The sequence below is a fragment of the Apteryx mantelli genome, chromosome 12, assembly GCF_036417845.1.
Source record: "Apteryx mantelli isolate bAptMan1 chromosome 12, bAptMan1.hap1, whole genome shotgun sequence".
NCBI classification, from domain to species: domain Eukaryota; kingdom Metazoa; phylum Chordata; class Aves; order Apterygiformes; family Apterygidae; genus Apteryx; species Apteryx mantelli.
Genome location: NC_089989.1, coordinates 20,635,095 through 20,662,943, shown reverse-complemented (window position 1 = coordinate 20,662,943; position 27,849 = coordinate 20,635,095). Strand labels below are relative to the sequence as shown.

General features: G+C 43.8%; 1 protein-coding gene across 14 annotated transcripts in view; it reads left to right on the top strand.

The window, feature by feature from the left end:
- MAGI1 (membrane associated guanylate kinase, WW and PDZ domain containing 1) overlaps positions 1–27,849 on the top strand; it is a 351,883-nt gene that overhangs the window by 233,027 nt on the left and 91,007 nt on the right. For all 14 annotated transcript variants that reach the window (XM_067303444.1, XM_067303446.1, XM_067303450.1 and 11 more), the window contains one exon: positions 27,546–27,665. In XM_067303444.1, the coding sequence (XP_067159545.1) occupies positions 27,546–27,665 (120 nt within the window). The remainder of the gene's footprint in view (positions 1–27,545; positions 27,666–27,849) is intronic.

Genomic DNA, 27,849 nt, shown 5'->3' with positions numbered 1-27,849 from the left:
CTGTAAATTGGCCTCTTCTGAAGGTTTGCGTGGATGCTTCCTAGCAGGGTCATCTGGCACAGCTTTGAAGGTATTTGTTGGGATGCATTAAGCATGTGCTTTGGGGTTTTTGTTCATGTTGTAAAATCCCTTTGTTTTCCTCCTGGTCTTCGTCTTTACAGGGCAAATAAAGAATGAATTACACAACCAATAGGTCATTTCTGCATTCACTCCAGATTTGAAAGAAGCAGCCCTACTGCTCCTAAATAAGTATTTTGGGGGGTTTGTTGCAGGGATTTTTTTGGCGGGGGGAGGTTGGCTGAGCACTGCGTCATGTGCCAAGCTGAAACCTGTGCTTGCCACATCTCTTTATTAACAGGAATTAACACATAGCCAATAAAAAACACATTAAAAAGGGACTTTAAGAGTGTATTATGTAAATTAATCCTGGGCTTTAGAGGAAGAGCAGCTTCTTTGTGTTAAATATCCTTTTGTAGACTAAAATATATGTGTGTGAGTTACATAGAAAGCATGTGGTAATGATAACTGAGATACATTTATTGTATGTATTTGAACTCTTTACCTCAACCAGACTTTAAATTTGTGATATCTTCTGCTTAAAAAAAAAAAAAAAATCCATCTTTGGCACAAGCAGACTCTTCTCTCCTGCTGTCTACGCACAAATTAATCTTGTCCTTAGTTATTTTTAATATTATAAGTCAAAGATCTGGGAAATTGTTCTTCCACTCCCTTACAAAATTCAGTGTCCCAGAGCTGAGGACAGGATGGAGCGGATTTACCCTGCACCAAGCACAGCTTTTTTAGATGTGAAGATCATGAGTGTTTAAAACAATTTCTTATGGGTATGGAGAAACAAGAGCTGTATACTAGTGAAACAGGGAAGTTTTGACCCACGCTAGGAGAGGTCAGCCTCTGGGCTTGAGAAAGGACTAAGCTACCAGGCTTGAAAGTTGTGGCATTTATAAGTTTGCTCTCTTGTTTCTGTAGTGCAGGTGTTTGCCCTCACAAATGCATCGATGCAGAAATGTGTTCTAGTTCCATATATTTCTGTTAAACTGGAGTCTTTCTAATTTTTCTCTGTAACACTTCAGAAGAAAGCGAATCTGTGGCGGGCTTCAGAGATCACCAGTGGGAATGACCAGCGTGTCTCTAGACTGGCATTAGTGAATAAGGATTATTTGTAACAGCTGATGAGTAAGCCTGTGTTTTGTATGAGCTCCATTCATGTTGGTTTTAGTATGGCTTAAATTTAAAGCCGTGCAAGACAGCTGGTGCATGCTGGACAGCAGACTTAAAGTTCCCTCGTTTTTTATGCTTAGTATCATGTAGAATAGCCCGGGAAGGGAATCGTAGTCATGGCCCTGACCTGTGCCAGGTGCTGTGCAAGCTGAAAGCGTGAAATCGGTGTTCAGGAGAGCCGAAGACGTGAGACGCAGCCTGTGGAGGAAAGGCAGGGAGCCTGTGAAGCACCCGGAGGTTTTGGCACTCTGACAAGTGAGTCATTGTCAGTAAGGTCTTTTGAGTTTAAGGCATCGTAGACAAAGAGGACTGGGGAGGGGATGCGTAGTACCTGACTGCTTCTCACCATGAATGTGTGTCAGCCTCATTAGAAACGGAAAAGAATAGTTTGTAGGAGGATGGGAAAGATACTGCTAGAGCCAGATGCATGGGATAAGTTAATAGTACATGTTGCCCAACCTGAAACAGCAATATGTAAGAGTTAAAGGCACATATTGACTCTGTTAGGGCTCATATTAACTAGTGTTTAATGGCCCCTATGTTTTGGAAATAGGAGTTAACAGATTCTGCTTTGGCTTTCTCAGCATCATCTGGACTCCTTGGAAATTGGGCGCATCTATCTGCAGTCTTGCAAGCAGTAGAAGAAAAGGCGGAAAGAAATTTTGTGCAATTGCAGTGCTATTTCATTCCTTCTGCTTAAGGGAGATTAGGATTTTCTCTACTTTTCACCCTTGGCACTTTTCCATGTAGTTTTTAATTGTAAAGCTACATGGTGCTTTTTCCTCTGCCCGAAGAGTTGGCACATGATTCTTTTGTGCAACTGAGGTAATAAACTGCTGTATTAATCACTTTACACCAGGTAATGAACAACAGCAAAACTGTTGCTTTTACCTCTCAGATTTCTACTAAATAGTCCAACTTCTTGAAGACCTTAGAAGGGGGGTCCCAAAGCTGGTTTTCAGTCCATGTCCTATCTATCATCTTATGCCTGACTTTGCACCATTTCAAATACTGAATATAAATCTTGCTTGTGGTGCAATTCCTAAGGTGGCCTTATTTGGAAGTGGAGCTGCAGATGAACCTTGTATCTCATCTACCTGACAAATCCTCATTCATGTGTGAGAAAAAAATAGTCACTTTGTTATACTTATATTCTAAGTCATATTGCTTTTTGCGACATTATTAGATGCAAGCTACTTTTCTTCCCCTAGCAAGATCAAAAGCAAGGATACCTTTTTGGGATAGCCAGAGGTGGAAACTGGTGGGACAAGGTGCCCATCAACTAAACAGCTGTTCTGCTCTACAAAGGACACTTTCAAGGTTGTTAGCATCTAGACACTGAGTATCGTGCTGATGATCTTTGATGAAAAAGTTTGGAGTTTGGAAAACAGAGACCCAAGCCAATTTTTTTTAAGTCATTGGTTTTGATCTTTAGAGATTGACCATACTTTATTTTTCCTACACACATTTGTGAACACCAGGGAGAGCACTGCAGGAACAAAGATTTCAGAGACACCACGTAAAGGTCACAGAGTGGCGAGTTCCCCTGCGTGTAGGACGAAAAGGCTGCAATCTTTATTTCTCTGCTGGGGGATAGGAGACCTCTGTAAACTCTCTGGCAAGAAGATGTTAGGGAAGAAAGAGCCAGGTGAGTGGCAGTGAGTGAGCGTGTGAATGCATTTAGCCCAGAGGTGAGGTGAAAGCGATTTTCCTCATTTATTTCACCATGCTTTAAGGAGGACTATGCAGTGAGTTCTAGCACAACTGGGGTACGGTAAGTTGCTAAACAAAGATAGCGGCTTCCAAGCACTTAAAATCTCAGAAAAGCTTGTGTTTTGTTGTTTCCTTTGATTTTTTGAAAGTAAGCAAAGGTTGCTTGCAATGTAAACACTCGCTGGAATTTAAATACAGTTAAAACAAATGACAGAGCAATCAGAGCAATTTTTCAGGTTAACAGTTTTTGTTATCTTGGTGGCAATATTTCTATATAATATTCTCTTGTGAGCTAGGCACAAAGCAAGAGTGCTTGAAAAGCAGAAAAATGAAACATTTACAGTGGGAAAGACTCTAGCTTTCCCTACTGGGACAAGGTGCCCATCAACTAAACATCTGTTCTGCTCTACAAAGGACACTTTCAAGGTTGTTAGTGTCTAGACTGAGTACTGTGCTGATGGTCTGTGGTGAAAAAGTTGCTGCTTTCAGAGTACTGAAGTATTTAATTTCCAGGTGAGAGAAGGAAGAGTGAATAAAACCTGCCTATATTAACCTTATCCCTTGTCAGATCTCCCCTTTCTGAAATGCAACAATTGTACTCCCAGGGTGGGCTTGGCTTCCATATATTTTAATTACACAGTTAAAATATTATACAGATGAAGCTTTGCTCAAGAGTAATAGTAATCTCAAAAAAAAAAAAAAAAAAAAAAGCCAAACTCTAAATTATAATATGGGTCATGTGCATGCCAACTATATTCTATTATATTAAAAACAAGGTCATGTTAGTATTTCAATATTTCAAGGTGTTTGTGCAGTACTTCTGCAGTACAGTTGTGCTACCACCATTTTCCACATGGGCCAATACTGCTACCACAAGGCAGAGAAAATGCTGAAGTGGCATGCAAAACTCTTAAATTCTTCAAGGATTGGCTCCCAGTGCAGAACAGGCTTTGAGAAGATTTGCTTGTAAGAGGAGCCTGCACAATACTTATCTCAATCAATTGGGCAGCCAGAATTGTAACAGGATCAAGAAGTGATCCTGAACCAATTCTCAAATGCCTTAGGTTTTTTCACCACCAAATTTGACTTTTTTGTGTGTGTGTATGAAGAACTAATTTCCATTTTCATGAATATCACTCAAAATGTATGAGCTGCAAGTGTAGACTTTGCTTGCTGAAATCAGGGAACAAGAATTGTATATGCTTATGTGATTTTACTTTAAAAGAAAATGGTGCATAAGTTCTAAATTCAGAAGAGGCTTCTTAATATACACAGATGCAACCCACAGGAGAACTTTTCCATTCCAAATTATATTGCTAGGATATTTGAAATAAAACTTGACCTACATTAGCAGTCCCATCTAAAATAGCACACCTTGCAGGTGATTTCCATGTGCTTCATTTTCCAACAGATTGCTGTGCTGATGGCAGAATTTCTTTTTTAATGTTGCAACAAAAATATAAGCACATAATGGTAACTCAGCTGCCAAGCCACAGCCAGAGGCTGGAGACAGGTTTTTACGAGTCTGGAAGGCAAGCTGGAGTGGACGATTAGCACATATCCATTATGGATAGGCTTTATTTTGGCTGAGTGGCCTCTTGGTGCGTTTTCTTTGTGGCTCTTTCTGGATTTGTCTGTGTTCTTAGTTTAGAAGAGCATGCCGGTTGGTCGGGGGGTTGTGTTTTCTGCTCATTTCTGTGCAAGATGCATCATCCGTAATGGATGTACACATCTCTCTTATGAGGAAAGGCTGAGAGAGCTGGGCCTGTTTAGCCTGGAGAAGAGAAGGCTGAGAGGGGATCTTATCAACGTGTACAAGTATCTGAAGGGAGGGTGTCAAGAGGATGGGGCCAGACTCTTTTCAGTGGTGCCGAGTGACAGGATGCGAGGCAACGGGCACAAACTGAAACACAGACAGTTCCATGTGAACATGAGGAAAAACTTTTTCACTGTGAGGGTGACAGAGCACTGGAACAGGTTGCCCAGAGAGGTTGTGGAGTCTCCTTCTCTGGAGATATTCAAAACGTGCCTGGATGCAATCCTGTGCAAGGTGCTCTAGGTGACCCTGCTTGAGCAGGGGGGTTGGACTAGATGATCTCCAGAGGTCCCTTCCAACCTCAGCAATTCTGTGATTCTGTGATGTGCAGTACCCAGCTCTTCCCCCTTCCCTGCAATCCCTTGCAGAGGGCAGGGTAGTCCCTGTGTCAGGTTTTACGCTGTGGCAGTGCCGTGGACGTGGGATGCGTCAGGGTTGCTGCACTTGTAGCACATGCAACAACTCCATCGTGTCCCACATGCTCCGAGGAAGCCAGGTTGGTGACAGTCCTGAGGTAGGACTCATCTCACCTGACTGTAGATGTCTACATCTGAGCTAACGATGTAAACGCCCTTTAAAGCCAACAAAAAGAAATTGGTGCTCCTGGCATGCAGCTCACCCCATCATAAGGCGGCTGTCAGCCCTGAACGGTGCTCTGGATTCTGCGTTGAGAGCAAAGGGAGCCCAGAGCACTAGCTCAGATTCAGATGTCTATGTTGTCAGCTGCAAAAGGTAGGGGAGATGTATGCCACCTCGAGGACCTGACCCAAGCCCCACTAAAGCTAATGGAAGTTCTTTTATGGACATTAAGGGACAAGCAAGTTCACCCATAACAATGGCAGTAATGAAGAGATCTAAACAGAAGAACAGCCGGAGGGGAGGTTTCCAAGAGGTAGGAATGAGCTGCTTGTTGGACAGGTGACTGCTCTGAAAATACAGCTTGGTTAGGTGCACAGCTGAGCGCTGTGGTGCATGACTTCATGAGGTGATGCCAAGGCTGTGGAGGATGGTGTTAGTAGCTGCGGGAGGACTGGGATATATTCTGCTTGCGTTCTCTTTTCCCAAAGGAGAGGGGCAGTTTAGCACTTTTCTCATGGGAACCAAGCGCTGGGATAAACTCTGAGGTCACTAAATCCAGTGACCCTGTTCTCGCGGATGAACACATCATACAGTCCCTTTCATAAACTGTTCAAATATTTGATCTCCCAGAAACTGAGCAAACTACAGGTTACGCTGACAAAAGTAAAGCAGGCTTTTGCAGAGGAGTAAGAAGCACGCTCTGTACCTTCTCCTTGCTCTCTTGTTTGTTGTTTTGTGTGCCGCGGTGTCAGAGCTTTACTGGAAGCTGTAAATATAGTTTGAAGAGACGATTTGGATTTGTTTATTATTTGTATAGCTTTGTGCTGTCCATGGTAATTCTCACCTCTCTCCTAGTGGCTTTGAAATGGCATTCATGTTTATAAATGGCTTTAAGATAATTGATGAAAGAGTTGATTTGCATGAAGAACAAAGTGGTACGGAAACTTTGGCTGAGACCTATCCACACCTTTCTGGTGCTAGGGGAAATATTACATGAAAAGGGGAAAAGTTGTTTGTTTTTTTTTTAAAAAAAAACAACCTTCCCCATGCCTTTGTTCCTGTTCGTGGGGGATACCAGAAAGTGATACCCAAGCAGCCTTTCTTAAAGTAACCAGCTGGCCAGAAGTTTAAAATAACCCATATCGAGTTACTTAAGTGAACCGAAGGTCCCAGAGTTGATATTCCTCCATTATTGGAAACCACCTCCCGTTATTATGCCGGGTAGGCGGCTGGCTGATTTTAGGGGAATTGTGTTGCAGAAGGGCTGGGGTTTGGGTTCCCAGGCAGCTCCCTCAAACCACCAGGCTCTTGTGGAAATATAAGCTGGAAGGTTGAAAATAGAGCTAAATATGAAGCCTCTCCTTGAGAAGTAGATGTAAAGGTTTAATCGAAGGCTTAGGGCTAATCACATTGTTTTCTATTTTCTTTTCTTTTTTTTTTTAAATCTTTTTTCTAACTGTGAAAGAGCTAAGCAGTTGCTCAAAATGTGGTGAAAAGAAGAACCCATAAAACATCCCCAAGGAAATTAGTCGAGTCCTGTATTGATTTTATTTTTCAAGGTTAATTGCTGTAAATAAACTTCATAGAGAACTGCATAATTCTCCCGAAAACCGAACTGGAAACAGGGCTTTAACCTGGAAGCCGCCGTGGTTTCGAGCCACGCAGGGGGCGAGAGCGGCTTGGTGGGGCTGGTGCCGACACGCCCCGAAATGTCGCCTGCACATCCCGGCCGGCTCCGACACCTTCCCGCAGCCCCGGCGTGCCTTCTCCGGGCACAAGCCCTCCCGGGCTCTGCGGTGCCTCGGCGGCGGGAGCCGGTGATTGATGTCCAGGCTGGGAGCAAGCAGCTGCTGATCTGATTATTCCTGTTTCGTCTCCTAACCTTGGGAGCGTTATGGGGATATATCTTCACCGAGTCACGCTTAATGGCGTTTGGTGCAGTACTTCCACAGTAGTGATGAAGGAGTGGTGTTGTACAGAGGCAGTTTAGAAACTCCCATTCTTACTCCTTGTATTTATTGAAGGATACGGGGAGCAAGGCGAAGAAGACCTTGCTATCTGAGGGGAATGGAAAATTTGGCTATTTGACTGGGAGCAGTTACAGGCATAGATATGCAATATGTTAATAAAGTAATTGTGCTATGTTGCTATAAAGAGGATGGCTTCATTATAAAATTCTTGTTTTAATACTGTCATTATAGCAGATGTATAGCATATGAACTAATTTGCATGCAGATAAGGAGGCTCTGACAGCTTGGTGGCATAATTACTGCATAGCATACAGCTCGCGAGCGCTTGGAGCTGGAGCTGTTGCTGGAGGTGTGCTCATGGGACTAATTACGTTGGCTTTGTTAAATTTAAAGTAGCGTATAGGCAAGAAAGAGACCCCTCTGCTGTGCTCCGTGATGTTACGTACAATAAGTTAGAGAAGCCTTGAACTGCTGCAGCCATTTTAAGCCATGCAAATGCCGAGATTTCAGCACCTCCCGGCGTAGCTGCAGAACAGACTTTTGTTTAACCAAGTAACCTGTATGAGGTTCCAGACCAAAGGTTTTAAAACTCCGATGCTTCTGTATATTGGGTCTTTCGCCTAAGTGTGCAGAACTGTAGCTGCAGTAACTTTGTTTTGCTTAGTACCTGATGAAAGCAGATGCCGAATATATAAACTTAAATTGTTGAACGGACTCTCTCTCCTTCTTTCCCATAGTATGCCTGTTGCTTTTCTTCACCATATCTTTGTTTTAGTGATTCGTCTCCACTTAATTTCAAGCATATTTTTGCTTTTTTTTTTCTTGCTTTGACTGTGTCTACAGTTTTTGAAGACCTTACTAAAGAGGTTCCTTTGCAGATTGCAAAATGTTTATTTCATTACCAGGCCATTATAAACTGAAAACGTTTTATTTTCCCAGGAAAATCAGGACAGTACCACAAGAGATTTTTTTTCCCCTACTGTCCGATTAGCTTCCAGGGATGGGAAGAATTTGTGAACGTACAGTTGCCTTGGATTATGTCAGCTGAAAATTGGCAAGCAGTATATATTTATTTTAATTCTACTAACTTTAAAAAGAAATATATGTATCCTATCAGAAGTGCCTGACGGTGTCAGCCAAACAGAGTGTGAGTTTTCCCTGGCCAAATTGTCTGGTGGTGCAGCAGGCGATGCACGGTCGCCACGCGGCAGGAGCCGCCGGGATTACGGGCTCCGTCGGGAAAGGCAGCGGGAAGGAAACGCCTTCCAGTGTTTTAATACATCAATTACTTCAGGATAAACATTGCAAAGTCCCTGTATCGGTTTCTGTAGTGCCACATGCTGTATAAATATTGGTATAAATATTAGCTTACACCTTTTTGTTTTCTGCTAAATATTTACCCAGGTATTTTGTTCTGCAAATTCCGAGCTCTTCCTTGCTTGCGTTTTGTTAATCTGGGAATATTAATAGCCTGCTGGCATTGCTGGCATTACTGTCATTTTGGAGTTTATTCTGCAGAGCAAATATAGTAACGAATTTTCAGAATGGTTGGTTAATCTTATCAACATTCATTATGCACTTATTAATAGTAATTAGAGCCAATCAGAGTGCTGCATTTGGAACTTTTTGGTATCAATCAGACAAGCTTTTTTTTTTCTTTTTTTTTGAGAAAATTATCATTTTCCGGGAAATTTAGTATGTAAATGTTTAAAAAATTATCTCTAATAAATCAGAGAAGGGGTACTGGAAGAACACCAAACCTAACGAGCAGTTTTCAACAAAAGTCTCTTTTGTTTTCCGTTTCTTTCCACGGGCAAAACGAAAAGGGGAGGAAGGAGGGAAAGGAAGTGGCCAATCTCTCTTCAGGCAAAACTGTTAGTTAGAACAGCTTTATTATGCCTTCTTTCATAGCATATCAGAGATTTCAAGGCAATTCTTGCAGGTTATTCAGACAGTTTTAATGTAGTATTGTGGGCATGTTGTGATTTGTGTGTGTGTGTGTGTGCACCTTCAGTTCTGGTGCTGAATTTGAGGTACTTAAAAATCAAACTTGAGTCTGATTTTTATTTTTAAGTGGCCAGGAAGAAGCACGCTTCTTTTGAAAATCGGTCCCCCGTATGCTCTCGCAAGGCGGGCACGTAGTGTTTCTCGGCACACAGTCAAAATGTTGCTGCCGTGGGGGCTGCCGGCTCCTCCTGGTAACTTTGGGATGTCCTTTAGGTCCCTTGCAATCGCATGCATGACAGAAGGGCTGAGAGCACCGCTAGGGCTTCGGGGCTGGACTTTGTTGGTGTTTCTGTACCAACGCTGCGACTCCGTTTATGCTCTTTAGGCCTGCTGTTGCCACTCAGGAAACCGATTATCCCACGCTCCTCCGTTTCGCAGCCCGATCAGAGGTTCCTCCCGAACCAGCAGTGCTTATCATCTCCAACTGTACATAATTAGGGGAGAGAGGCTGCTCCACCATAGCTGAAAAAGGCAGCATTTCTCGTACAGCCCCATACGTTCAGTGTCCTGGACTGGGGGTATAAAAACTCACTCCAGCATCATATTCTGCCCAGTTGTGGCAGATAAAATGTGTGCAATTAGTTTTTAAGCAGTTGTAGGCACCCAGAATGAAAAACCTCTTCTTTGGGACTTCAGCTGTGTGAATGAAGTTGTTTAACTTCAGCTTGGCTCACTGTTAGACTGTATAGTGCAACAGTCTGCAGATTTTGACCATAAAGCAATGAACATTTCTCTTCTGCTTAGAAAGCTTGTAACTAACTGGGGCTGATTGCTTTTTTGCACAAGTCTTCTGCATCTAAAATTAGTGACTAGAAGGGCCGTGAAAAGAGCGATCGTGCACAAACCCAGAAGAATTTGCAGATTGGTGCAACAAAGGAAAAAAATAGACACGGATTCCAGTTTTTAAAATGTAGCAAGTGTGCCAAAATGTTGTGAATATTTACTGAGGGCGAGGAATGACTCCTGCAGAGCTATTCTACTCCAGGAAACATTTGAGTATACATATTTAACAATCTAATAATGCAGCTGTATAAAGTCTTTTATATATATTTAATCAGTTAAGAAAATGGTATTTGGCATGTGAGTCTATTCTGCAAAGGTCAGCTTTTCACAGTTGTTTTTCTTTAAGTTTGTAGTGGTATTTTTAACCGCTTTTCTGGCCCCACAGTCTGCCCTCTCCCTCCAGTTACCCCCCAGCCCCATTTGCAACAGCATGAATTAAGGGCAGGAGGCTGGCATTAACCTAGATCCCAGGGGTTTTAGCAGTGCAAACCAGCCTGATGTTCTTTAAAACATTCAATATGGTCTTTTTCGAACAGGAGAGGGTGGGACTTAGTCCCTGTTTAAGAACTCGGAGGATAAGAGGCTCTACCTCATGCTCTGCTGGATATCAGATTAATGCTGGTGAAGCGACCAGCGATGGCTGCAATGTTCTGCCTGAGTTTCAACACACTTCTAATTATAGCAAACAGTGCTGTAAACTCCAGAGGTGATAACGAAGCCTGGGCCCTTGTGTCAACAGAGCTTCAAAGGGGTAACGCATTCCTATTCTGCACCACCATTCCTTATTTGTGTGTTCATGGGCAGCTAAGCTCATGCAACCGTGTCATGCTTGTTTCCACTGAGCCGGAGAGGTGAGACGTGCAGAGCAGTGTAGGTTTGTAATTTTATCAAGGTAATTGAATATTATCTGTCTGTCTTCCCTTTGGGAGATGCGTGAGGAGGGAGGCAAGGGTGGGAGGCTGTTCGTACGAGAGCTTCAGAAAAACTTGTTGCCTGGAAGATGATAACACATCTTTAGTGCTCTGCTGTCCCATGACAAGCGCTCTCTGCTTCTGAACCTGGGCTGTAATTGATATAAGTGAGCCCTGTAAAACAGCCCTTGTTTATATTACACAAATTCAGCATTCGGAAAATCAGGACTTGGAGCAGGTGGAAGCATGCAAATAAGTGAGGGACTGCATTGAAGATGAGTTATAAACTTGTCATAGGAAGCTCTTGCTGACCAGCGAATGCTGTCTTTTCCCAGCAATGCTATGCATAACCCAGGTGTCTCCTGTACCCTCCTAACCGAGACATTAACCCATCTGCAGAACATGATGTGTTCTACTGTTTAGTCTTAGAACGTGAACCAAGGTAGCTTTCTGAGAGGGAGGTAACTCACATTACTGCATGGGTTTGGTTGAGTAGGAGAGCCTTTACAGACATCAGCTCTCCTTTTCCTTCAGGTTCTCTAAGGAGAGAAAAATAACCGTCCAGCAGTCAATTGCTAGTAATCCATTGATGTTTGGATGACCTGACAAGTCTGAAGTAGGTGTGCTTCTTAGTGCAGATAAGTCAGGACAGTCCAGCTGGCAGATCTAGTCCTTCATTAGCTTTGGTGGAGGCAAGTGGTGTCTCTTGGAGCAGCACTGTACTTGCTACTTCTTGGTGGAAGAAGTAGGTAGAACTGGCACTGTACTTGTCCAGTGCTCCTGTAACCCGTGAGGAGGGGTGTCCTTACCTGCAGTTCTTGTTCCCTCGTTGGTGAGAAGGTTAGAACATGATCCCACAGTCCAAGTTATGTGTCCAAAAGATAGAATTGCTTCATTCTTACAGATGTGTTAGTTGTGGGCTGAGGGTCCATTTCTACCAGAAATACCCATAGCAAGATGCAAATTCAGTCTCCAGGAGAGACTCACTGAGGTTCTCCACTGCCCTGAGCATTGGGGGAGAAGGAGCCAGAGAAAGGGAAAGTCTAATCTAGTTTAACAACTAACACATTCAAAAAAAATAATATATGATGGTGGGGTGGATCTGGCATAATTGGAGTGATACAAAAAAAAGAAGATTGTTCCCTCCGGTCGCTCCTGTTCCTGTCTGAGAGGTACCCGGGCAACACGTTCTGAGGCCAAAGACGGGAGCTGGGGAGGATGGGCAGCCTGGCCATCTTGCTTTCTGCGGATTGTAAATTAAGGACCATTTGGAAATTTTTCTAATCTTAGATCCTGTGCTCTTGGGGGGAGGGGTCTGTGTGTGGAGGAGGAGGGAATTCCTTGAGTGTTGTGAAAAAATACATAACAAGCCCCTCTAGTATAATCTCTTGATGCACTAGACCAGAAAAAAGCTACAGCCCTGCACAAAGCTCAGAGCTGAAGAGCACAAACATTTCATTTCATCCATTTCTCTCTCTCTCTCTCTAAATGTGCTCTTTCAGTCTTCTGTTAGGAGCATTTATCTCCCCGGACGACGATCGTCATACACAGCTGTTTCCAAGGTTATACAGAACATCATTTAAAATTAGTTGGTATTGTTTAAATCCAAATGCATCTACAGAGGGCTGCCAGGCTGTGTTGCCCGAAGTGAAGTTGGGAGGATGAGCCTCGTGTGGGAGGTGGCCGCGTGTATGTGGACCAGGAGGACAAGGGGCATTTGCAGGCCAGGAGGGAGAGAGAGCAGGGAGCAGGGGCAGGCTGGGCACGCAGTGCCTTGCTTATTAATGTGAAAACTTGGCACCTCACAAAGATTTAAACATTTAATCTGTGATGTGACTTGCTATAAAAACCTGAACGAAGAGGTGAGTGTTGTAGGTCTATCTACACTGTCGAGTGGTGATTACAGGTGTGCAAAGACTCTTGGCTGGATTTGTGGTTGTGCTGCTCATAACCTAGTTGCACAGTCTCCTTGCCCTTGGTAAGCTGCAGCACCTCCCCTAGCAAATTTGTAAATACTTAGCTGCTGAGCTTTGTCCTCAAGTGACTGCACTGTAGATGGGCCCTTTGTTAAAACTCTTTTTTAAGAGAGACACACTCTGAACAGATGAATGAACTGGCTCGGATGCATTAAAAAAAAAAAATCCTATTCTACCAGCACAGTCTAACTCTGGCATAATTTAGAACAACTCTGCCCTCCTCCTGAAACTTCTCCTACACGATTACCATGTTGCCAGCTCCTGTGATTTGCAGACTTACAGAGGGGACCCTGAAAGAGGTCATTTAGTCCATCCCTATGCCGCAAGGCAAGAGCAACTATGCCTAGGTATCATCCCGGAAAGATCTGATAGGGAGGGTCGCTTTTCTGTCCCTTCGTGGTTTCGAAGAGATTGACCACTGGGCTCAGATGCAGTTGCCAGCAGGGACTGTTGACTGATGGTTGCCTTGAACACTGGTGGTACGTGCCTTGGGTGCACCATCCGTTACCATCCATTTGCTTCACAACATGGCTTTTTGTTGATGGAGCCTGGGGAAGCTGTTGCCCTGAAAGTAATAAAAGCAGAAAGAAAAGAGCATGACCCCTAAAATAACTGTATGCCCTGAATGTCACAGAATTATTTTTAAGGCCATCTTTTTTATAGAGGTCTGTCTTGATTTTTAGGAAGGGAAGGAATGAGCTTTTTTGGAGAGCTATGCTGGATGCTGGGGCTGCTGATGCTACGGATGGGCCTGGGACAGCTTTCAAAACAGCCACCTTTTTCTCTTGCAGTAACCTCTGCTCTCCCGCAGACAGCCTAATTTTAGAGGGCATCAACAAAGTAGATAGGTTAGGACTGTTGAAGATATTCTGGCTACCTGCTATTGCAGAGCCAGTCCTCCTCCAAGCCTTCATTTTTTGTCACTGAACTCTATTAAAAATCTGCCTGCAAGTGTCCCATAATAGAGAAGAGCATCTGAAAATCTATTTTTTACCTAGATATTTAGATATCACCCAAGGGATCTGAAGTTCTTTGTATGGGAACAGCATATGGGAAAATAGGATGTCATCAAGTAGACATGCCCCGTCAGCCTGTCCATGAAGTTACTGAGCTGTGTGTACAATACAGTTTGTACAAAATAAACTTCTTATAAACAACTGGTTTTCCTTTGCGCTGCAGTTAGGCCTGGGAAAAGGGACAGGAATGCATGGCTGAGAATGAGCTGTTTCATAAATCCAATTATAGAGATATTATGAACATTGCAACTTATCTATACTAGTCCAAATTAACTCATTCTTCTCCACTGTAAATTCACATGCTGTGGTAACTGTGTAGCCATGCTCTCCAAACAGATGAGGATTGTAAGTTAAAAGCCATGAAATAATATCTTAAATAGTCTATAGATATTTTCAGCACTTGAGCCTTAATTGGTGTCTTCTCCTGGCCAGGTGCATAACTCCTGTTGACACTAATGGGAATTAGGTACATGCACCGAGTGGGGAATAGATCAGGAAGTCACTTATTTGTCCTTGAGGGACACTGTGTCTTGGTATGTGACAAGCAAGAGTCACAACTGGCACCGTTCACTGTGAACCGTTTCTGCCGAATGACACTGATGTGCGCCCCGTGGAAAGCATCTGCTTAGGTTCGTGGTAGCAAGAGGTTCTCATTAATCAACGAATCTGTCTCAAAGTTAGACTCTTTAAAAGTAGGCGAGTTCATCCTTGTGCATTTATCCTGCAGAAAAATTCAGAATCCAAGCTTTCACTGATCAATTGCTGCATTAATTATGCACAAAAGGTTCAATTCTGCCGGCCGTGTTCGCTTTGAATGCTGCTTTACTCTGGGAGGAATTGACTTGCCTTATGCAGGTTGGACAAATTCACCTCCAGTCTGAACTTCTATAGAAGTCTCAAAGGAAGGTCAAGTTTCTGTTATTTTAAATAATAAATGAGATTCCCATTGAGCAAAATGATCCAGGAAATCAACTTCAGCTCTCTGAATAACAGTCACGTGGCCTCTAATGGAGGGCTGGGAAGAATTGATGGAGGTAGAAGAGAGATGAATCTCCAAGCTGCAGCTCTCTCGCTTCTAACCTTGTGGAGTTGGCTCCAAGGAAACATGACTCTCAGTGATGACTTACGTATTTTGAAGTATGTCTTGGAGCTGTGATTTCCAAATATACTTGACTTGCAGTCTTGACCTATGCCAAATGAAGTCCTTGTTGTTGAAATGGAGCTACAACAAGAAGGGGAAAGCACAGTGTTTGTGTAATAGAGAGAAAGTACTTTTTCATGACTCTCAGCAAAGTTTTCCTCCCACCTTTTTTTTCCCCAAGTGGATATTTGGAAGCATTAATAATTGCTTTTTCCCCTTCACCTCTGGAAGCAGCCTAATTTGGCCTAACAGTCAGAGTGAAAAATAATAATTAAAGTGATTCATTCATCTAGAAAGTGTAAAGGGTAACTTAAACAAATGGCAGTAGCGGTAAGAAAAAAGCTGTAGTGAATGTTTCATACTTTAATTTTCTGTTGAAATATGAAGTGACCTGAAAGGAGCGAGGGGTCTTTTATCAAGCGGGTGTATATTTCCTTGTAATACTGTTTCATTGGCTCTTTCCACTTATTAATCTTAGAATTACTAAAAATATATGGGATAACGGATGATAGTTGCACAGAGCTCTCATTTACTTTGCCACACGGCTACTGTGGGAATGTGCTTCAGCTACTTTGGATCTTTTGCATTGCCTCAAGAGAGAACTTCGCCCACGTGTTTTGCTCCAGAAGTCATCTGTTGTTTGTCAGTGTGTACACATAAACAGCTCTTGCCGCTCCGCCTAAATATTGAGTCAGAGGCTCCCTCTGAGTCCATCACCGAGGAGTTTCACATTCATCACAGCAGAGCACATGATGCTGTTAGCCCCAAAACCTTGTCTGCCGACTGTAAATCATGGGACGCAAGTGACCTTCTGCTCTTTGGCTCCCTCGTGAGCTTGGGGCTCCGACTGTCGGGCTCGGTCGCTCTGGGTCTCGGTACCGCTCTGGAAAGTGGACATGGCTTCATTTTCCCACCCTGCTGAAGGCATGCTGTGATTTTGTGATGGATGTCAGAGGACCGGGGAGGTTCTTTTATTATTTTAAAACACCTGTGATTAAGTCATGCCACATCTGTTGGGCTCTGCTCACCCTCCCCATGTAGCTGCACAATTTGCAGTGTTTCCCCTCTAGGTTCTCTTTTGCCTTTATACAATGTTTCCTTAGAGGGTAAGAGAAACGTTTCTTTAAAAAATTGTTCCAGTGTCACAAAATAACACAGTTCTGATCATGCTCCTGAATACCTGAGCTTTATTGCTGTGTTTCATTGGTGACTTCATCTAAGTACCCACCTGTAGGTCATTGTGCTTGGAATTTAAACCCTAACAGATTTATGAGTCTTTATAAACTGCCAGTCTGCCTATCAAGGCTCTGGTTCACAGCATCTGCTGGGTTTACTTGAAATCGGGTAAGATGTTACTAGCCTTTTGGTCTGCCCCTGGTTAGCCCCTTCAGAAAAGCAAACGTGAAGAAAACGTGCTGCTCTCCACTGCCGGTGCGTCAGCGTAGACCTGCAAGGATGTCCGATGCCGCCAGGCCAGCAAGGGCAGGTGCTGTGTGGTGGCACTGGGCTCAGGTCTGCTGGCCCAGCCACCGCTGTAACCACATCTGGAAGGGGTATGCCTGTAGAGCAGCGGACATCCGTAATTCAGGACCCCAGCTGAGACACACAAAAGTCTGTTTCTTCTCTGATCCACAAAAGGTTTATGGCTGTGAGACTGCTCTCCTGTAAAACTTGAGCTCATGTCTAATGTGAACCATGGAAAGTGGCATTTGAAGCTGCTGGGAGGTTTGCAGGCTTTAAAATAAGCAGGTTGTCTGCGGGAAGTGACCCTTTCGCAGCAGCAGCCATCTGGCAGAGTGGCTTCACCTGCATCAGGCATCTGAAGGACGAGACCCAGCTCTCAAAGGGGAAGTGCCTCACACTTTGAAAATAAATGCTGGAGTTGAGGTTTAAACTTTATTTTTTGTTAAGGTCTTACCTGCTGCGTGACATCCCTGTCCTGCAGAAAAGCATTCTATTTCACTGATAATCACATCAAATCAGTCAAATTACACATAGGTTCTTTAAAGAGCATCTCGTCTTAGTATCTTTCTAAAGCCTGGATCTGATTTTGTGCTTTCAGTCTTTCATTTTCCAGGAATGCAGTGATTTAGTAGTGTGAAAAAGCAGATTTCTGGGTAAACGGTCTTCTCAGCACCCCAAATCACAATGTCCTACACCAACCATGTCTAAGCCGAGAAAGTAATTGTATTTTTGAGGATTACTTCCTTATCCTCTGCATGATGCCGACACAGGTATGAGCTAAAACCCGGTGGTGTTTTTTTGTTTGTCAGGAATTGGATGCGCAACAAGCAACAGCTCATTTTGTTGGAGCTGCCAAACCGTTGCCCGGTGATAATTTTTTGTGTGCTGTTTATTTATATTGGATTCAAACCAGTGGCTGTGGGGTCTTAAGGTACTCTGCAATTTTTCACTCTAAGAAAGCCAGAGCTGCCTTCGATGCAGCACCCCATGGCATCCCATGCTCTCTGTTGGCCATCAGTACTATAAGGGCATTGGGAAACCGGCAGATGAGTTGAAAATTGCACTTAAAATCGGGGGACTTGCAGAAGATGGTTTGGAAGAGGCTAATAACATGGTGAAGTATGTAGCGGGATGGAATGATTGTTTTGTGTGAAGGCAAAGCTATAAATGCCTGCACAGGGACATTTAAACAGAGAGAAGGTATAACTAGAAGTAATCAGATGAAACGAAGCCAAGACCATTTAATCCAAACGCTATGTCAGTGTCCCCGGTATAAGCGCCGGGGTGTTTTATGGGGCTGGTGCTTGGCTTCAGAAAGGCAGCGTAAAGCACTCCAGGGCTGTTTATCCTGTGCAGTTCGTACGCGATGACAGGATTGGGAGTCAAGGTTTTTATTATTTGTGTACAACTGAAAAAACACTAAAATAATTGGAGAAGCTGGTATACATTATCAATAGCGTGACAGTTAGCTCTGGGCTGCAAAGGTGCAGAATTATGTGCCAGCGAACCGGGAGGCTTCCTGTATCAGCGAATGTTTTAATTAAAAATGAGGAAAATGCTTGTAACTTGGGTTTGCTTCAGTGTTTTATTGCACTTACAAAACTATAAAGATTAATAAGTTTTCTCTGGGTTAGAGCTGGCAGTGTTGAATCTGAAGCAGGGGAACTGTAAATAATAAAAGGTTCTATTAGTTTTTATTTCGGTGAGGTAAAAGAAGAATTAGAATTAATGTATTTGTTTTCTTTTACATTTTAACGCTTCCAATTATCAATAGGGATGAATCCTAAACTCAAACACCAATCAATTTCTGAGTGCTTGGCATTTTTTCAGCATCCTAAGCAGTTACTTAATCACAACATTACAGAAAGCGAACCAGAATATTTTCAACCAGCTAAAGTGTTAGCAATCAGGAAGAAATAGCGCATGCCGTGCATACAGAGCTACTGGGGGAAAAAACGCAAAAAACAAAACAGAAATTGGTAGCAGCTAAGAACAGGTAAAATTAAGGGATGGCATCTGCAGGGAATATTGCCTAAACGGGCATATTGCTGGGTAGATTTGCGGTCTGTTCTAGTCCTTCCCTTGAGTTTTACAGTAAGTGAGTCCATATGGCTGCATTAGTGCGTGTTTCTATAATCTGCATACTTCTTGCTGTGTCTGCTACTCTTCCATTTATTGGTCAGTGTCGAATAGGAACCTGCAAAACTACCAAGCACGGGTCGAGGAGGATTTGTCTGGGAAGAAGTCCCATCTGAACCAAGGGTTGGCGAGTGGGCAGGCTTCTGTCTTGCCAAAAAAGGTAGTGGCACAGGAGACCCGTGGCTTTCTGACAGCCTGCAGAGGTTCTCCCTGCTGGAAGTCCATTACATTTATGGCATTTCACGGCGCCAGGCTGGAGGAGAAAGCATACCGTGGAGAAGATATCCCTTGTGTGCATTGCTCAGTGAGCAGACTGTTTTAAATAACTATACTGAGGTCCTGTGGAGGTGTGATGGAATGCTGTTTTGTTTTTAAAAAAAAAAAAAAAAAAAAAAAGCAACCAAAAAACTCTCAGTCTCTCTCTCGTGCTCAGAGTAGATGAGGTCACTGGAACAAACTTCAGGCAATGCCTCCGAGATAAATGTGCAGGTTTTATGTGACACCTTCTTTCTATGGTGGAATTTTACAGAGATTAGACTAATGAACTGATCCAGTTTTAGGCATATGCTGTTAGGTGAGCTGTTTTATTAAGACTTTTTAACTGCAAATTAGAGGCCTGCTAGAAGGGTAATTAAAGTCAAGAGAAAGAGTTTTATATCACACCCAACCAGGGATGACCCACATTGTGTTGCACTTATCTCGGCAGCACAAACAGCCTCCGAAGACGAACAGCGCAGGAGGTAAGTAATCTTTGTTGAAGCAGCTGAGCTATTAGACATCAAATAATCTCTTATTTATTGCTGTAGCTTTAAAGTGCAGGATATACTTTTGTAGATATATGTGCCCATATGTATGCAGGCATCCAAAGCTAACATTGTTCTTGAAGAAAGTCTGGATTGATATACTGCAGGTGTTTGGTCTGTGTTGGTTACTCAATTTAGTATGAATTTAATTACAGTGTCTGTTTGTAGTACAAGTCTGAAGTCTTGGAATGAAATAGATAATAGGATATCTTGTTTTGGGAGACTAATATTTTTTAGTATCCAAGTTTTAAGGTGAAGGAAGAGGTTTTTCCTTCTGATATTTGTGACAGCTTGTATAGTAGAGCTGTTGTAGGAAACAGGCAGTTTCCTACAACAGGCACTTAAAGAAAACGTGCAGTATTCCCAGAAAGCCCATGAGCTCAGCTTACCTGATGCGCGTGGTGTTGCCTTCTCTCTTTGCTCTGTGGCGTGGTGATGCATCTTGCAGGAGTTTACAGCGCGCCCAGCCTCAGCTGCCGTCTTGGCCTCTCTTCTTTCCCAAAGACAAAATGTTGACTGAAAGGAACGATGGCAATAGTTTTTACATAAAGAAGGTCTTTTTGAAGTAATGGTGTGCCATGGCTGCGGTGTTATCTAGACTTCTAAAAACGTATATGTGAGAGAAACCGAAGTACAAATGCAAGGATATAATCACCCTGTTAATTCACTTTCAGCTAATTTCACTTCCCATAAGTCACATAGACGCTTACACAAACTGCAATTTTGCTTCATTTCTTTGCCAATATTTAAAAGTGGAACATTACAGTGCAATCTCATTACTATGGCTTTATTGATTTACAAAATTGCACTTTATTACACTAATCCATATATTAGCAAGAATAAAACTGCATAGTTACAGCTAAGGTCGTCTCGCCGAGTAGGTATATAGTTTGCCTTTTCATCAACAGTTCACAGTTTAAATTAGTGGATGTCATGCTGTTGGACTCTGTGAATGACATTAATAGCAAACTCATTAGTTCGCAAAGTATAATCTTCTTCATGGGTGTCCCAGCTCGTGGGAAATGAGAGGGATTTTGCTGCAGGTGTCTGGTGAGGTAAGAAGAATTGCTGAGAGAGAGGGATCCAGAAAGCTCGCTGTTACTGTTGCTAACACAAGAACATTTATTGCTCGTGTTTTGTCTTAGGCCAGCATACTCTTTTTCTGTTTGTAGGAAAAAGCAAACAAATCCTCGGTAACCACTATGCTAGGAGCAAGCACGCCTCAGGGATGCAATCGGTGGTACGTTCCCGGGTCAGGGAGGTCCTGCTGTAGATCCTGCACAGATCCTTAAACAGAGGTGTGAAGTGGCTTTCTTGGGGAGCATGGCAGTTTTGGTACCCTTGCTCTTTCCTAGTCTTTGGGTAATTATCAATTTCTTTAAATCAATATTGCAGTCCACATGGCTTTATGCAGCCACGGCGTGGTGTTTCCCTACATGCAAATGAGCTTGCAGACCCTCAAGGCTGCAAGTTATTTTTGTCCCTTTTAATCTATTAGGCCCTGATGCTTAACTACAGAGTTTCCTAAATCCCATTGATTTCTCTGGAATTAGGCTCCCAAATTCCTTTGTGAGCCTGCGCCCGGCGCTCTACAGCGGAGACGACCGCCCTTCCTACCTCCTCCACACGTTGCGAGGATAAATGTGTTACAGACCATCAGCCTTCTCATTCGGTGGCAGCGAAGGCCACGGGAATGCCCAAAATAGATTAAAAGGGACAAAAATAGCTCGGAGCCTTGGGGGTGTAGAAACTCGGAGCTGCTGCCGTGGCTGAATCATTTCGCAAGGGAAGATCCGCGCAGGCAGCGCTTCCCGGGAGAAAAGACGGGAGTGACGCAGGCGGATGCGGCGCGGCAGAAAGAGGCGGTGGCTTTTTCCCATGATGAGGGTTCGATGGCCAGAGCAAGAGGGGAATCTCCGAAGCTCCCGTGGCGGATGTGGCTCGGGCCACCTCGAGTGCCTGGAGTCTGCGGGGAGCCAAACGGAGCCGGTACCGAGTGCTTTGCACCAACCCATCTCCCCTTGTATAAAGAAAATCATTTTAGGGCACAGCCACCTAACGCCTTGCTCTCCAAAATGCGTCTGTGGAAGGACAGGTTTGTCTTGGTCAGCTGTTTTCTGGGTTTAATCAGTCGTTCCTGCTGACCGCAGTGACAGAAATGTGGTTTCTCGTACTGCAGCCGTGTGTATTGCCAAGAAGAGCCTGTTTCTGCGCATGCCTCATTAGCAGAGCTGTGAATTAATTTCTGGCGACAGACCGCGTTCGCCTTCAGACTGAATTTCTGCTCTGCCACTGAGATGCTTCGGTACTTGCCGCATCCTTGTGGCTTGTTGGTATCAAGGCACAGGCTAGAGAGGGGACGGATGATGTTTGAGATCTCTAAATGAGTCTTCAGAGCTAGGAGTTTCAGGAGAAAATAATATTTTTAACTTCAGCACGTTTGATTTGTAACAGATCAGGTTTCTCTGAAACTTTCATATTTTCATGGAAATGCACCTGTGAATTGCAACCTCTACGCACCGTAGCTAAATGGGGAGAAGACACTCATGTGGTGGATAGCACAACAGTGTCCAAATGCAATTTCTTCCGCTGCTGTTGGAAAAAAATCTCAGTAGCCTTAATTTGGATAACCCCTGACATCAACAAGATGAAGTACTTCTGTGTGCAACATTTTCTTGCAGATCGGTTACACTTTATTCTTTGTGAATGTAGCTAAGGCTGTTTCTGATACTGTGCTGCAGATAAGTTCTGGCTTAAGCCTGGCTGCCACTCAGGTTGCCCCTTCTGGAGACCGAACTGGTTGTTGCTGCCTTCTCCCTTCTCCGCGGGCCATCAGCAGATCTGCAGTTTGTCCTGCCTTCTTGTTATCTGGCACAGTAGGTGACGGATGCTGGAGAGCCAGAACAGGCTTTCCAAATTATCCCGAGACAGGAGGGAAGAGGGTGACCTCTAAACACTGTGCAGAGGGAAGAGAGGCTACTTGCTTAATGCATTTGTGCCTTGGCAGTTCACAATTTTTTGATTTTTTTTGTTGAATGAACAAAAAAAATCAGCCTTCAAGAACTCAGGCTAGGACAGCATCCTTCCCCTAAGCACCTTGCAAGCAGCCTCTTGTCGACACCCTGCAACAGCCCTTGGCTTTGCATCTTCATGAGTCAATAGTATCCCTCCACACTTCTCATTAAAACCTTATTTACTGCAGTTTCATTCACCTATGGTAACTACCGGTGACAAAAGAGCATAGAAAATATCATTATATCATCTGTAACGGTAGACTGTATGTGAAAATCCCAAATTATCTGCTGTTTTGGGAGAAGCCAGACAGGGGAGATGAGAAGCCGTTTTCTGCAAATGACTTGCAGTTTGATTAGCTGCGTTTTGGTGGCTCACTGTATCATCGCGACCAGCCACTGGAACTGCATAAGGAGTTTGCAGAAATTATAGCTTTGCAAATGGGAGCTGGAGGTGTTGTGCATTGAAGAAGTCAACTCCTAAATGACTTGCTAGAGGCTGTTCAGGTGCGTGGTGAAAGAATTACTGCTCAAGAACTGTTTTCTTTTAACAAGAAAGTAATTGAAGTGACTGTGGCCCCTTTGAAGTCTTATTCTTAGGTTACAATAAGCAAGATTCTGATTAATTTAGCAGCAGGGCATCAGTGGCTATTAACAACTTAACGTTAGGCCCTGGTAGATTGATAAGGAGATAAACAGCCCTTGAATCACATATTAACAATCTGGCCATACTATAATTGAAGCTCACGTTGGATAATTGTCAGCATGGTCGATAGGCAACATAATAGCCGTAGTTATTTTTCTTTTAAATGGACCTTTATATTTATGACTCCTATATATATGACTCCTATTCAGAGTAAGAGTCAACAGGCATCGGTACGTCTGAGCCACAGTCCAGCTATTCTAGGCGTAGATGACAAGCTGTAATTTAGGTAGCTTAAGTACAGCAGTGGGCCGTGGTTGGGCAAGCGCCCCTGTGTCTCTGTGCAGTTTCTCGGGTGGGCTCTCCAGCCCGTGCTGAGATCCCTCCTCTGTGGCATCAGTAGTGCCTGAATCCACCAGGATGCAGCTAGCATGGGTGGGGAACCAAAGCGAGAGCTGGGCCCTGGGCTGCAGGGCGGGTGGTTCATCCAGCATCTGGCCGCCCATGTTCTCCGTAGCTTCACCTCCCTGGACCAAGAGGGAAGGTGAAGCCTGCAATGCTAACCGGTAGCATTTCTTTTTTTTCTCCTAGATTGCAGGAGATTTAAGCAATTCCAGTGTGAATTTAATGTCTCTAACTAGTTTTATATATTATAGGACACTTTGACTAAATATAGGGGAAATTTGCAAACCACGTGAAGGAGGAGTCAGTAATTGCTTGGTTTCTCCTCCTGTTCCTTCTTGTTGTAGCATTAGCAATTCTGAGCTAGTCACACAGTAGGACATAGCTCAGATTAATTAGCTAAATTGCTACCTAATGGCAATAAGATTTGATGCCACTTAATATTTCAATGCAAGCGTGGCAGGCAGGTTAACATATTCAAATACGATTGGCTCCCCTTTTCTAACGGAATATAAAACTACTGTTTGAGCTGTCAACAGAATTCATTGTGTTCAATTAATTTCTGCCATTAGCAGTGGTATGATTTGCTATTAGTTCTGATAAAGTGTACAGCCAGCTCCGAGGTGCTCTCCTTCAGCGATGACCATCCTGGGCAAAGGATGCTGAAATGCAGTTTAAAGGGGGGAGGGGGAAAAGGCTGTGCTTTGCACATAATTAAATCACATTAATGCCAAGAGACTTGATTACAATTTCAGGTTTATCAGCAGACTGCTCCAGTGGTAGCGTGCAGCCCGGCGGGGTGCACATGCTGCCCAGTAGCCGAGCAGTTGTTTGAGGCCGTAGAAGAGCTTGGGCTGGAGGGTGCTGCTTATTTTTAGCATCCCGTTCCAGAGAAAAGGAGCCGCGTTTGCTTGTGCGCCTCTTTGCTTTTCTTGTCTTTCGCCCTTTCTTTCCTGCCGCCCTCGGCCCCCGGCCCCCCCGGCGAAGCGGCCCTTCTGGCTTTGTTGTGAGTGTGGTTTGTAATCGTTGTACACATCCCAGATGGTTCGTGCAACCTCTTTGAAATGCCATCTGCCAGGCGTGTGTCCAGCCGGCAGCCCGTCATTCTGCTGCAAGAAAAACGGAGGCGGGTTCTCCCTTCCCCCTGCCGCTCCGAATCGCGGTGGTGACGCTTGCTCAGACGCGAGGCCCGATAACAGCCCCGGCATCTGCAGGCGATCTTGGCTCCAGACAGCAGCATGGAAAGTTGTGGGGTTTTTCGCCTTCTCCCAGATAAGATAGGCGAACCAGTGTTGTTTTTATTTCTCCCCTGTTCGTTGCCGGAGACCGACGGGAGGTGACAAATGTTATCTCCGTGATGTAATGTTTTTCTGTTGCGCCGCGGCTTGGCGTTTCTAATGCATCCAGTGTGCGTTGCAGGCAGGCGTGCTGATAGCGAGCACATCTGCGAGTTTTCGACTTGAACATATTCAGGAAATTAAGAACACTGAGATGAAACAAATAGATCCATTAAAATGGCTCAGAGGAATTATGGCAGAGATATAATTGTCATGTCAAATCGGCAGCCAGCACTAGTAAACCGCTGACTGCAATTTCACCGCTATAAAAATTCAGAAGGAAAAAAAAAAGATTAATAAATACTCTCTGTGGGAAGATACAGATAAAGGAAAGGAGAGAGCTTTAGAAGATAAATAAAATGAATCCTGAAGTTCCCTGATCTTTCTTTGGCTCCTGCACGTGTTGTCAGTTACTGGAAAAAGTATGTCCCAGTCTTTGCGATTTGGCTCGCGTGCCGAATGGCTCGGGGTGACGTTTGACGGATGCATTGGATAAGGAGCGCTACAGAGTCTGATTCTCACTTCTGTTGTACTCCAGGCATGGGATGGCTGGAGCACATCCTTGAGCGCACTTATTGCAGGAGCTTGTCATTCCTCTTCCTCCTTCCCTCTCGTGGCCCTGGGTTAGGGGAAGCTGACGGGGGTGGCAGAGCCCCGACGCCCTGGTAAGGGTCATCGCAGGAGGCGCTCCGTCCGGGACGTGTGCCTTCGTCCTGCCGTCGGGTGCGTGCATGCTCCTGGCGTGCCAGGCGGGCCTTGCCTTCCTCGAGAGGGACATGCAGGTCTGGGGGCGCACAGTGCAGTCCCAATATTTCTCTGGTCTAGATCTGTGGAAGACGTCTGTCCTCTGTTACAAACTACTCCGTAATAGTTGCCGTACTCTTACTGTAAGAAGCCAAGAGTACAAAGAACACAAAACTGAATCTTTTCAAACAGCAAACAGTAATTCTGCTAATAGGGTCAAGATATCTATTGCCATCTCCATTTTGCTCCTCCTCCTCTCTTCACTCGTTCACACAGATCCAAGAGAAAGGAGGAGAGCAAAAGCACAGGAGTTTGTGGAATAACTAAAGGCTGATGATGAATAATAAAAAAGAGTGTTCCTGCTTAAGAAGAAGACATGGAGGACGCTGGAGAAAGTGGATGTCTATGGGGGGAAATTAATCTAGTGAGGGTGTTTCAAGGGTGACACTGCTGAGACCGACCTCTTGAACAGTTGCTCACATGAGCTGGCCATAAGCAGACTTTCCGCTTCCCTGGCACTTGAGAAAAACGTTTGCCAGATGGAGGCATGGTAAATTAATGCCTCGCGACTTCTGAGAGCTGGAATCTTCCCAATTAGTTTCCAGAAGCTCAACTTCTTTATACTTTCTTCAGTCCTTTTATGGAGGGTTTAAGAAATTGTATACATTGACAAGGTACTGCCCAGGGGCCCGAGAGTCCCACCAAAGTGAAAAATCATGCTTCATTAAATATTAGGTATGGCCTCCACATCTTTAAAGTTATTCCCAAGGTGGCAGATAGGTTGTGGCCACAGCACTCGCACTCCTCCAACCCTCTGATGCTGCTCTTTCTTCTAAAGTTCAGTCTCCTGAACTATCTGTAAATCTGTCATTTATATTTAATCTCAGATGCAGAGAATTCAGCCATCTCCTAGCCTCTGGAGTCATGGAAAATAAAGGCTATTGAACAGAAATTGATCCTAATCAATTAAGCTGTGCTCAGTGACCTAAAATGCAGTGGCCCAAGCCATATCAGCAAAAAGTCATCAAATGACTCATCTTACACTGTGCGCCAAAGGGCTATAAATTGGCCAGAAGGGAGAAGAGTTTCAGAGCTGGCAGGGTAGCAGCGATCAGAGCCCAGTTCTCCATGGATACTATTTAAATTGTCAAGTGTTAGATGGAGAGAGAGGTTCAGTTTGAATTATGATTCAAAAGGAGGACTATTTCTTAAACTGGGTTAAGCTTATAGGTGAACTTCTACAAGAAAAATTTGTAGGTCGTATCTTTAGTGGGTGTGTGCAGATAGAGTAACGTTGTGTATCAGAACTCTCACGGTACTTTTTAATGCTGATGAATAATAGCATAAATACAGGTCAAGTAATGGGAAAAAAACAAGATCTTTGTCTGTGATGTGAAAGAATAGCTGATGAGATAAAGTGATACAGAAATAATGGAAGCTAGAAAGAAGTTGTCTTATCTAAGAATATGCAGTGCTATTTTACAGAAGTAGAAGTGCGACCGTGCTAATGATGGGAAGGCAATTGCTGACAGGCACTGAACTCTTCCAGCTGTCTTTCTGCATGTAATCCAAGAGATCTCTTTGCAAGAAAGCCTTTCTGGGAATATCAAAAACAATGTGATAGGGTGAAACAACTGATAAAGCTAGCTAAAATTGTGATCTATGTTTTTTTGTTTTTTTTTTTTTATTGTGTGCCTCCCAACTCCTACCCAGACTCTTGACGTTGCTTTCTGTGTCACTCATCAAATTGTATTTTACAGATGCTGTTATATCTTTAGAATAATGATTTATTGTCCCTTCTACCTCCTGATAGGAAAACAACTTTATTAATATGCTGGTTTTTCCTTTCAGGCACAACTCGCCCTCCAAGAGAAGGAGAAGTGCCTGGTGTGGACTATAACTTTCTGACTGTGCAGGAGTTTCTGGAGTTGGAGCGAAGTGGGACCCTTCTGGAAGTAGGAACTTATGAAGGTATGGACTTCTTTCTCACGGTGTCTCTCTTTTGCCTTTATCTTCCCTGTGTGTTCATCCTTCATCACCCAACTGTGTCTCAGGATGCAGCTACATGACATGCTGCTTCTGACTTTTTTTTTTTCCTTGGATAATTACTTCTAACTTGGATCATTTAATGATTTTTTATTTTTATTTTTTTTAC